General features: G+C 46.0%; 1 protein-coding gene across 48 annotated transcripts in view; it reads right to left on the reverse strand.

The window, feature by feature from the left end:
• MAP4 (microtubule associated protein 4) overlaps positions 1-12,137 on the reverse strand; it is a 228,966-nt gene that overhangs the window by 10,848 nt on the left and 205,981 nt on the right. For 13 of the 48 annotated variants that reach the window (XM_035275335.3, XM_078350708.1, XM_035275317.3 and 10 more), the window contains 7 exons: positions 11,501-11,607; positions 10,044-10,259; positions 6,038-6,221; positions 5,373-5,432; positions 4,966-5,258; positions 2,422-2,535; positions 469-561 (listed from right to left, as the gene is read on the reverse strand). In XM_035275335.3, the coding sequence (XP_035131226.3) occupies positions 469-561; positions 2,422-2,535; positions 4,966-5,258; positions 5,373-5,432; positions 6,038-6,221; positions 10,044-10,259; positions 11,501-11,607 (1,067 nt within the window). The remainder of the gene's footprint in view (positions 1-468; positions 562-2,421; positions 2,536-4,965; positions 5,259-5,372; positions 5,433-6,037; positions 6,222-10,043; positions 10,260-11,500; positions 11,608-12,137) is intronic. The other 35 variants (XM_078350717.1, XM_078350716.1, XM_078350711.1 and 32 more) reach the window with 7 other exon arrangements.

A 12,137-nucleotide genomic window follows, 5' to 3' on the forward strand; every position in this document is an offset into this window, starting at 1 on the left:
GGAAGGGATAGGAGAAAAATGTTAATTCTGATTTTATAGTAACAAGGATTCAGATCTGGAAAGATCTGGACACCTGTCTCAGAGCAGGGACTTCTACGGTAATTCAAGGGCATACAGACACACATATGTATCCCAGGAACGAACTCTGGACAGGCAACAGGTCTGCTGCTAACTACTGCCCTCAGACCAGGCTCTGACATAGCTGGAGGAAAATCCAAACCCTCCCACCCATAGGGGTGAAAAGATACCCAGTGGATATCACCATGCTGGCGTTCAGAGGCTCGCCAGAAACACCCTGTCTAAACATATGGGAGTGTTGAGGTCCCCTCACTTTGCTAGACTGCTTGTTAGAGAATGCCCCAGCCCAGGCCACTGGGATTCTGTCTACATGGGCACCTGGCCCTCTCCCCAGTACAACCTCACAGCGGGCTATGCCTCAGATTCCAGCTAACCAGAGCTGATACTTACATTACCACCTCCAGGGACATGCTTAATATTGTCCTTGGAACCACACTTGGACTGAATATGGCTGTAGCTCACTTTTTTGGAGACTATCTGGACCTGGAGTGTTAGAAAACAGAAAAAAACAACACAAAGGGAGAGGACTGGTTAGAACTGACACAGGGCAGGCAGTGAGTCTACACGTGATCACAATGACCAACAAGAAGTGTTGTTAAACCTCCACCCCCACCTTCTGCACAACAGGTATGGAAAAGCAGATGTGGAAAAGAAATGTGGAAGAGCAAGAGGGGAGTGAAAAACATGAACAGACAACACGACAACAGGAGCAGAGTTGTACAGGTGCTGCATGTTGGTCATCACCACTCCTTGGGGGCAGGGCTGTGGTGCACAAGGACCAGGCAGCAGCAGGCCCCTGATGCCCAACCAAGCACAGCCCCCTCCTCAAGAGCTGGGCACAGTGTCCTTGGCTCTTCTCTGCAAGAGTCCTATCATGTGGACCTGTTCTCACCCAACAAGGGTGCTTCCCTTAAATCTGGGTCCTGGTATGGCTGCAGCCAAATCCATTCTCAGAAGCAAAGGCTGCTCTGAGAAGCAATGGGTAGCTGGCAACAAGGGCACAGATGATACTAACAGGAAGGAGAGGTCAGTGCTCAGATGTGAATACAAATGGATACAGAATCTCTGATACCAGGGGAGCAGCTGCAGCCTCCACACTTAGCCCATTTGTCTTAGCGCTCGAGAAAGCATAGTAGTTTTGACTCAAGGGTGAAATACCTTCTTGAATCCTCCATATGCCTAGTCCTCTACCCTGTGAAATTCCCATGAGGAAAGAACAGGCTCTAAGCAGGGCAGCAATGCTACCCAATCCTGGAGGCACAGTCACACTGTATAGTACAGGAATGGCTCCCCGTGGAACTGAGAAACACCAAGGCCCTGGCTCTAAGTCTAGAACAAAGAATCCTAGGACCTTCTCAAAAAGGAATAGTTACCAACTCCCTTTCTTTGCAAATGATACAGCCCCCTGGCTAACGAGTTCAGAGTACAGAAATCCATCCTGAGAAACTCCAACCCACAGACCTCATTGTACCTACTCATTTCTAGCCTTTATCACAACTTTGATGGTGAACAAGTGGTTATCACATTACTTCCTAATGAGCATTGATCTGAACCTAGGACGTCTAGTAGTCACTCAGAAGCCATGGTGTAGCCTTCTTTACCATATGAATGCTCTGGGCTGAGACTTCCCATGCTGGTCCTGAAAGGCTGGAGCTTAGGCTTCTCTGGCAGAGAAGCACACCTACCTGCAGCGCCTAAGGAAGGGCATTGCAAGCACTCAGGAAGAACCTGGATTCTGGTACAGAGGCAAGGGGAAAGAACCTATGGTTTCAGCTTACCTCTGCCCTCCAGGTGATGCTGCATGCCTATACTAAGTGGGTTTCCATTGGGAATGAGCATCCTAACTTGCAGTTAAGAGGCGACCTGGGGATCCAGGACAAATGATGTTATCTCCATACCCAGCAGTGTTATCAGAGGGATCTTTTAGTTCAAGGTAAAACAGAGGGGCTCCAGGGTTCCAGGTGGTGGAAATTACCCCTGCCATGTCTTCCTGATAATGAACATGGGTGTGCTGTATTTGCATCTATACCAGGTAGGTTTCACATCAAGGTCAGTGTGAAGGAAGCAAATGAAAGTCTTTGGATCCATTTTATCCAGCCAAAAAAAAAAAAAAAAAAAAAAAAATCCAAAGGGCTAATGGGCTCCCAAATCTATTAACTTTGAAGGTTAATACAAAAACTTTTCTGATGGTTGAGTCATCAAGTACAGAGAAGGGAATATGAGAGTTAAGAAATTAAAACTACTAAAGGATAGGGAAAAAGTACAAGAGAGGTCAAATGGCTCAGGCTGGAAGAAGTATTTTACCATCTTCACCTTCCGGAGGTGGGTCTAAATAAAACTCACTTTCCCCGCAGGTGGTTTCTGTGCATTTGCAATTGGGCCGGCTGTTTTAGTGACTGCATTAGATTCAGGCTTTCGAGTTGTAGCAGCTGCCTCTGTTTTTTTCTCTACTTTGGCCTAGATGGAGATAAAGGGAGGGCAAATTTCAAATCAAGAGGATAAGAGCTCAAATGCCAAGAAGGGAAGAATGCTGTAGGGGACTCAAATCCAGGTCACGCCACCAGGCAAAAGCAGGTGGCCTTTGATCCTAGCAAAACCACACATTTCCCAGGTTAGACCAAGCCACAGATCCTTGAATAGAGGACCACAAAAAAGAGGAGCTACAGGCTACAGTCTTGAGACATGAGGAACAGATCAAGACACAAAGGAAGGCTAAGACAACCAAACTAGTGTTTCTTAGAGTGTGCTAGGGCATGATTTTCCAATTACAATGCCCACCCTCCCATGCCGAATGTTCTGATAGGCGCCAAGCAGCTGCCATGGTCACAGGGAGTCAATACTGATGACAGAAAGTGTCACATGCTTCAGGTAGGTATGTTGGAGCAGAAAACAATTCACTAGACCAAGTCACTCAACTCCCCACCCGAGACCTCTTGCAACATGAAACAGTAAGAGCAAAGGCAGGGGGAGATAGGCGATCAGCAGCACAGCCCATTATCTTCCCTGCATTCTTGCAGGCATTGAAAATAACTCAGAGTTGGCCAGGTGCAGTGGCTCATGCCTATAATCTCAGCACTTTGGGAGGCCAAGGCGGGCGGATCACAGGGTCAGGAGTTGGAGACCAGCCTGATCTCTTTCAGAGAAATTCCACTCAAGTCATGGGTTGTGGAACTAAGAGGTGTTCTACCTTCTGCCTATTCTGACATTCTCTGTGCAGGGTAAGATTCATGAAAAATGGCTGGGCGCAGTGGCTTAATCCTGTAATCCCAGCACTTTGGGAGGCTGAGGCGGATGGATCACAAGGTCAGCAGATTGAGACCATCCTGGCTAACACAGTGAAACACCGTCTCTACTAAAAATACAAAAAATACAAAAAAAAATTAGCCAAGCGTGGTGGCACGTGCCTGTAGTCCCAGCTACTCAGGAGGCTGAGGCAGGAGAACAGCTTGAACTTGGGAGGTGGAGGTTGTGGTGAGCTGAGATCATGCCACTGCACTCTAGCCCCGGTGACAGAGCCAAACTCTGTCTCAAAAAAAAAAAAAAAAGGAACCATGAAAAACTAGGTTTGCCAGGGGCGGTGGCGTGTGCCTGTAGTCCCAGCTACTCAGGAGGCTGAAGTGGGATGATTGCTTGAGCCCAGGAGTTCGGGGCTGTAATGCACTATGCCGATTGGGTGTCCACACTAAGTTCAGCATCAATATGTGACCCCCTGGGAGCAGGGGACCAGCAGATTGCCTAAGGAGGGGTGAACCAGCCCAGGTTGGAAATGGAGCAGGTCAAAACTCCCATGCTGATCAGTAGTGGGATCGTGCCTGTGAATAGCCACTGCACTCCAGCCTGGGCTACATAGCAAGATCCTGTTTCTTTAAAAAAAATAAAATTTAAATTAAAAAAAAAGAAAAAGAAAAAGAAAAACTAGGCTGTCTCTCATGCTTGCAGAGTCTCTGAAGCCTCCTCTGTTTCTTCCATAAAAGAAAGAACCCCCGGGCCGGGTGCGGTGGCTCACGCCTGTAATCCCAGCACTTTGGGAGGCTGAGGCAAGTGGATCACGAGGTCAAGAGATCGAGACCATCCTGGTCAACATGGTGAAACCCTGTCTCTACTAAAAATATAAAAAATTAGTTGGGCGTGGTGGCGCGTGCCTGTAATCCCAGCTACTCGGGAGGCTGAGGCAGGAGAATTGCCTGAACCCAGGAGGCGGAGGTTGCGGTAAGCCGAGATCGCGCCATTGCACTCCAGCCTGGGTAACAAGAGCAAAACTCCATCTCAAAAAAAAAAAAAGAAAGAAAGAACCCCCTCCCCCACTACCGCTTTTTTTTTTCTTTGAGATGGAGTCTCGCTCTGTTGCCCAGGCTGGAGTGCAGTGGTGCAATCTTGGTTCACTGCAACCTCTGCCTCCTGTGTTCAAGCAATTCTCTGCCTCAGCCTCCCAAGTAGCTGGGATTACAGGCACCCATCACCATGTCCGGCTAATTTTTATTTGTATTTTTAATAGAGATGGGGTTTCACCATATTGGCCAGGCTGGTCTTGAACTCCTGACCTCGTGGATCTACCTACCTCAGCCTCCCAAAGTTCTGGGATTACAGGCGTGACCCACTGTACCCAACCAGAATCCTTCTACATCCAAGCAAAACTGTAAACCCAGACCCCAACATCTAGAACAGGAGCCTCTCTTATTGAGACAGGAAGAGAAAGCCCAGAGCTCTGCCTATTCTGCTTTCCTGCTGCTGGGGCACAAAACCCACTATGGAGCCCAGGCTGAAATATCCTGAGACTGAGTCCAATGTCCTAACTGCCCCCTTCGGTGGGCCTAGGAACAGCAGGTGGAGATGGAGGGGAGGACTCAGGGGCCAGCAATGCCAGGACCCCAAGCTCCCTGGACCCACCCGGCCTCCTCCAGGCTGATGCTTGATGTTTTCCGTGGAGCCAACCTTGGAGCGGACATTCTTCAGATCAGGAGCAGAAGCATTGGTGGCCAGGCGGCTGAGTCTCAGGGTGGTGGAGCTGGGCTTGGTCGAGGTGAGCTTCTTGTCTATGGAAGGAGTTGTGGAGGGCCGAGATGGCATAGGTGTGGGCTTTACTCGGGTGGGAGCCACCCCTGCAGCAGGGGCTGTCCCACCAAGAGTGGTGGTTTTCTTCATGGAACTGGTGGAGGTGCTCTTGGGGCGACTCAAGTCAGCTGCAAAGGAGTGAGAGAACATGGGTTCAGGGGCAGAGAGAAAAAGGGACACTTAAGCCACAGAGGAGGAGGAACTGGGGGTTCAAGTTAGGGCTCTACAAAATGGGCTATTACCTGGAACGGACTTTGCAGTCATCTTCTTGACTTCTGCAGGTTTTCCCTCAGTCTTAATGGCTGTACAAAATATACTTAATTAATATAACATTTAACAAACTGACCTGTTGGATGGTGCATCCAATATTGAGATTTCTCTTTATTTAACAATTACTGAATGTCTACTTTGAGCCAGGAACTGTGTTAGTCCCTGGGAATGGAATGGTAAGTTAGATGGCCAGGCACTGTGCCTTATTCTTTCCTACTACCCCGACAACACCTTCGATGTTGCCTTAGAATTAGGTTGTCAATACATGCCTATGGACTTGAGTAGCCCCCTTCTTATCATCATGTATGCCCACGACCACAAAGTGCTACGTGCTGTGGAGTTACTAAGAAGGCAAGAGTAAATTCTACCTGGAAATACATGAACGGTACCTTTTTCTTTCTATTTTCACTCAAGATTTTTCTGAATACACACAACTGCTAAGCTCACAGAGAGATGAAGGCTTGTAAAGTATCAAGCCCACTAGGCTACTACTGTTTCAGGCAGCCCACTCAGGACTGGTGCCTAAGCAGGCCTGCACAGCTGTTTGTCATGCTGGCTAGAGCTATGGTGAAGGCAAAGCCAAGACCCCATTTCCCCTCCCTAGTTCCCACGGGAGAGAAAGACAGGCAATACTCACTAGTGGGCTTCTTGGGTAGGAGAGTGGAGGGGCTCCTACTGCTTGGCCCAGTTAAGGCAACAGCGGTAGCTGTTGTGGCTTTTGGAACAGTTTGAGTGCTCTTGGATCCAGATCTGGAGGCTGGGGCAGAAGCTGGCTTGGATGGTGAGGCCCGCTTCTCAGGAGCCTTTGCTTCTGCAATGGGCTAGAAATAGGGAAAGTGGGAGTGATGCCTGGAGGTCAGCAATGGTCCCAGGTAGTCACACTACAAGATGCTTCTATACAAGCATGTACCAGGGAACAGAGGTACTGTGGATTCAGCAGCTACTGACAGGATAATATATATGGTTCTAAGAGCAAAATCATCCACATAAAGCAACAAACTGGCCAGGTAGGGTACTATGTGATTTGAGGGCAGGTAACAGGGAGTAAAACAACTTCAGTCCAACCTAAGCCAGTGAGAATAAGTAGCCCTGAAGGGTACATCACCACAACCTACATTTGCCTCTGGATCTACTGCATTATATATATTTTAATGTAACCTCTGTAGAAATGCCAAAAATACTAACGTATTTAATATAACAAAATCTAATGTATTATACTTAAGATTAAACACGTACACAAACAAAAAACCAAAAATTGTGTTCAGTCAAATTGAGCCATCTTTTGGTAACACGCACCTAGAGAATACTGAACAGGACTGAGCTGCAGATGGAGAGGCCACTGGCCAAATCTGGGCCAGAAGCGTGAGCTGCAGCCCTACTCAACAAATCACTGAGCCTCTGAGCTTTATTTCCCCATCAGGATAGAGATTAGAACAGAGGGTCATTAAGGACCAGCTTTGATAATATGTGATGTCAGGGAATAAAGGATGAAAGGTCTCAGCACAGAGATGATGAGAAGAGGCAGTCCAGACCAACAGAAGGGATAAAGAGCACTGATATCACAGCTATGGTCCAAGAGCAAACGAGAAAAAGTCTCTCAAGGGTAGATGCTTGGCATCTGGGTCACTCTAGTTCCTTTTACATGAAGGCTGGGAACAACATCACTAGTGAAGAAGGGAAAGAATCAATGTAGCCTGGTTTCTATGGGGATAGGGGATGAAAACACTATTGTGATAAACAAATATACCATATTACTCAAGTGAGTAAGCCAAACCACAGACACAGTGGGCCCAGCTTTCTTCCTCCAAGAGAAGAGGCTATACAGAGGGCAGTTGTAGGTAGGGACAAGCAGGATACTGTTAAATGGAAAAATGAGCTAAGGAGGTACTTAGAAATTAAGGGCTGGCATCCAATCAAATGAAGTCTAACTCTGCAAATGTAGGATAATGACTATTTCCACAAATAAAGGCCCTAAGTATGATGTGAAGAACTCTAAGGCTGGAATCAGGGAAAGTGGTTCTGCTACCAGCTCTGCTGGAAACATGTAGGATTTGGGGCAGAGGAGTTCCCTTTCCTATTGCTCTAAAATTTGAGGACTAAACTAGATGCTCTCTGGGATGTGCATCAAATTTTTAACACTATGACTATTATTCAGAATAATCTAGCATAGTCCTGTTACTTTCCCAGTAAGGGTACTAATGATAAAGTAAGTTAGAAAAAAGTTATGTGGGATAGATATCTCAGTCCTTCAGATGTCAGGCTCTTCTTGGCTTCAGCAACCTGCAGAAGTTAACTGGAGCTATTCTGCTGTTTCCCAATTTATATTTTCTTCTCTGCCAGAATCATAATCTACTTATTTTTTCTGAATAGGTTTTTCTCCCTGTTTGCCTCTACAAATTTTTCTACCAAAATAAGCTGCAGATGCCGGGCGCGGTGGCTCACGCCTATAATCCCAGCACTTTGGGAGGCCGAGGCAGGTGGATCATGAGGTCAAGAGATCGAGACCATTCTGGTCAACAAGGTGAAACCCCGTCTCTACTAAAAATACAAAAATTAGCTGGGCATGGTGGTGCGCGCCTGTAGTCCCAGCTACTCGGGAGGCTGAGGCAGGAGAATTGCTTGAACCCAGGAGGCGGAGGTTGCAGTGAGCCGAGATCGCGCCATTGCACTCCAGTCTGGGTAACCACAGCGAAACTCGGTCTCAAAAAAAAAAAGCTGCAGATGAAGAGGTCATTGGCCAAATCTAGGTCAGAAGCCTGGGCTGCAATCCTGGTCCGGCCCCTTAACTCTCAGTGTGTTCTTGGGCAAATCGCTGGGCCTCTCTGAGCTTTATTCCCTCATCTGGGTAAAACAGATTAGAACAGGTCCAGTGTGGAAGGTCATGCTTGTAATCCTAGCAAACTTTGGGAGGCTTTGGTGGACAGATCACCTGAGGTCAGGAATTTGAAACCAGCCTGTCCAACATGTCGAAACCCCATCACTACAAAAAATACAAAAATTAGCCAGGCATGGTGGTGGGAGCCTCCAGCTACTCAGGAGGCTGAGACACGAGAATTGCTTGAACCCGGGAGGTGGAGGGTGCAGTGAGCAAGATCATGCCACTGCACTCCAACCTGGGCGACAGAGTGAGGCTCCATCTCAAAAAAAATAAAAAATAAAAAAAGGTGTATATAAAGCAACTAGTACGGTACACTTCATTTATATGAATTTTTTTTTTTTGGATGGAGATGGAGTCTTACTCTGTTGCCCAGGCTGAAGTGTGGCGTGATTTCAGCTCACTGCAACCTCCGCCTCCTGGGTTCAAGCAATTCTCCTGCCTCAGTCTCCCGAGTAGCTGGGACTACAGTACAGGCATGTGCCACCATGCCTGGACTAACCTTTTTGTATTTTTAACAGAGACAGGGTTTCACCACATTAGCCAGGCTGGTCTCGAACTCCTGACCTTGTGATCTGCCTGCCTCAGCTTCCCAAAGTGCTGGGATTATAGGCATGAGCCACTGTACCTGGCCTGATTTATATTATCATAGAGTGAAATTTCACTAGACACCTCTCCTTCCTGTGCTCTCCTCTGTCTCCCCTGGGGGCCACTGCTGAATGCATAGCAGGGAGGACCTGCAGCCAGGGCTCCAGGCACCTCCCCTCTGCCCTCTTATTCAAACCTATTGCTTTCTGAAGATCAAGAAAAGCAACTAATCTTTCAATCTTTGCAAGATTTTTATCATTACTAGTTTATGAGAGGATTTCTCAGTTTCTTGGCCAGGGTTTCAGCCTAGACTTCAATTCCTAGGTTCCATCAGTTTTCTTTACAATATTAAATTAAAAACTGACATTTTAACATGGGAAACTATTTCACACCATGAATTTAAATAATACTATCAGGTTAACCTACAGGCTCTTCTCAAATAAGACAAGATGTTAAGGAAGCCAGCCACAGCCTCTACACTACCCTCTCCTCCTGGAGCAATTCCGTAACATGAATGCCACTTTATTCTAGGAAATACAGAAACCATGGATGACCTAGAAAACTGGATGACTTCAGGAGCAGCTCACTGAGAGGTGGCCTAAGGCCCAAACAAAGTTAGTTATCACATCACATCATGCTGGAACACGCTCAGATAAGCTGCAAGAGTCAGTTACATCACAAAAGTAATGGATAAAACTCACTTCTACAGCATGATTACAGAGAAAGACAAAAAATTAAATTTGATGTGGGAATTATACCAAAAAAGAGTATCTAATTGGTATATGGAGTTGAGGAAACTGGTTGGTTAGTAAGTGCTTAAACAGGTAAAGAGTAAGTGGTTGAGAGAGAGGAGGAAGAACCTAAGTAGATGGAATATTATCTTCAAACAGGGCAGGAAAAGGTAAAAAAGCATAAAATCAAAATGTTAATGGCTGCACCAAGGGGCCCCAAATTGATTTCCTTTTTTCTTTTTTTGGCTGCTCCTTGTGGAGCAGGGCTAACCCATAGGCAGTGCGCCCGGAGTAGCTATGCCGATTTTCAAATCCCCCACTCCCCCATTTCCCTTGCCTTTTCCCAGTGCCACCAGCCTGATTCTGTCGTCTTTAGCAACAAGAGCCTGTCTATCTGACACCCAGAGGGGAACAATTTTCCTCAGCACAGTAGTTAGGTGACCACTTACCTTTGGCTTCACGTCTTTTGAAGGTAAGATGGAAGGCCTGGCAGAGGCGACAGCAGGGCGTTTGGGTGGGGCAGCTGGTACTAAGCCTGAAGCAAGGCTCATGGGTTTTTTATTCAACCCACCAGTGGTGGTGGGAGCTGGCTGCTTAGGGAGAAAAGTGGGCTGTGTTTTGGCTTTCGATGCTGAAGTCTTTGCAGGCTGAGTGGAGGCCAAAGGCTTTAGGTTGATTGTTGTTTTTTTTATTTTTTATTTTTTATTTTTATTTTTTAAAGGCCAACATCAAACACACAGACAAGAATAAAAACAAATAAAAAAAAGTATAAATTGCACAATTCAAAGTAAAATTTTAAGCAATGAGGATAGATGCAACTTAAAATTGGCATTTCTTTCTTCTGAACTCAGTAAATAATGGAATGAGACCAGGATAGAGAAAGAAAATGGGGATTCGTTTCTTTTTTTTTTTTTGAGACGGAGTTTCGCTGTCGTTGCCCAGGCTGGAGTGCAATGGCATGATCTCGGCTCACCGCAACCTCCATCTTCTGGGTTCAAGCAATTCTCCTGCCTCAGCCTCCCGAGTAGCTGGGACTACAGGCACGCACCACCATGCCCAGCTAATTTTTGTATTTTTAGTAGAGACGGGGTTTCACCATGTTGACCAGGATGGTCTCGATCTTTTGACCTCGTGATCTACCCGCCTCGGCCTCCCAAAGTGCTGGGATTATAGGCGTGAGCCACTGCGCCCGGCGAGGGGATTAGTTTTTTTAATGACAGTGCCACAAATTCTGGTAGTTTGTTTTACTGAATTAAATTTTCAGATGCCAATTAACTAACTCTTAAAACTAACTTTTGGTGGCTAAAATAATTCTACAAGAAAATCATCAGGAGGTGATTAAGCCATTATCACCCGTATTTTTTTAAAGAACTTTTTAATTTAACTTTTTGAAGCCCCTGGACATGCTGAAACTACCTGTATCTTATGGGACAACAACAGCCACAGCCTACAGTGTGGCTTTTGAACTTTGCAGTAAGTACTAGGGTTATGTGTCTGAAGCTATATGATCCATCTTCAAAATCTGCATTCTCTTTTCATGAATGGAGATTTCAGAATCTTTTTTTCTTTCATCTAACACTGAGTTAATAGCAAACAATTCAGAATTTATTTCAGAATATTTTTGCAATTGTCCTTTTGGTTGTTGTTAAGGGAAGCAGAAACAATATCTATAGAACATTTTTTACAGATCTGTAAGATAACAGGGTCAAAGGCTGAGATTTTAATGTTGGTTTAGGCCACTATGGTAAATCAGAATACAAGATATTTTCTAAGTATGTCCAAACATGAGGAAGGACCATAATAGCTCAGAAAAAAGAAATGTCATTCATGATTCAAGCAGTAACAGCAGAAAATACTGTGTTTAAAAATTCTGGGAGTAGAAGATAACCACCACTCTGGCACCTACCTTTGTTTTCTTCTCTGGGCTTGGTGGGAGCTCCTTCTTTGGTGGGGTGGTGATGTCATTTCCAGCCCCACTCACAGCAGGCCTTCCTTCTTCCGGCCTGGCTACTCCTAAGGGGAGAGGATGGGTGGGAATTCTGCTAAGCAAATGTTTTTCATACCCATTTTGAAAATACAAGGTTTCGCAAAGACAGACCACTAACTAGCACTTCATTCTGAAAAAAGTCCACAGGGCTGTGCTGCTGAAATGTGGACAAGACTCCCAAGTTCTCATTGTGATGGAGAACAGTTTTAGATTCCTCAGATTCAGGAGCCTGACCCTGTGGAGAGGCAGTCTAAGTGGCACATGCACGAATGATCGGTGGAAAGAAATGGTCTTTTAAGTTTGGTTTCCCTTCCCTGGAGACCAAAGGGACTCTGTCTTCCAACCACTAACTCTCCAAGCAATAGGACAAAAACCTCTTCTACCACAGTCTATCTTTGAAATAAATGTTGCTGTGAGATGGGGTAAGAGCCAGAAGATCATTCAATGACTCCCTTTCCTTCCTTTCCCTATAAAGAACCACTTTATAGAGGATGCAAGATTAACCTGATCTAGTTCTAACAGTGACCCAGATTTCCAACAAGGCTGAGGAGACCCA

This window comes from Callithrix jacchus, chromosome 15 (assembly GCF_049354715.1).
Source record: "Callithrix jacchus isolate 240 chromosome 15, calJac240_pri, whole genome shotgun sequence".
NCBI lineage: Eukaryota > Metazoa > Chordata > Mammalia > Primates > Cebidae > Callithrix > Callithrix jacchus.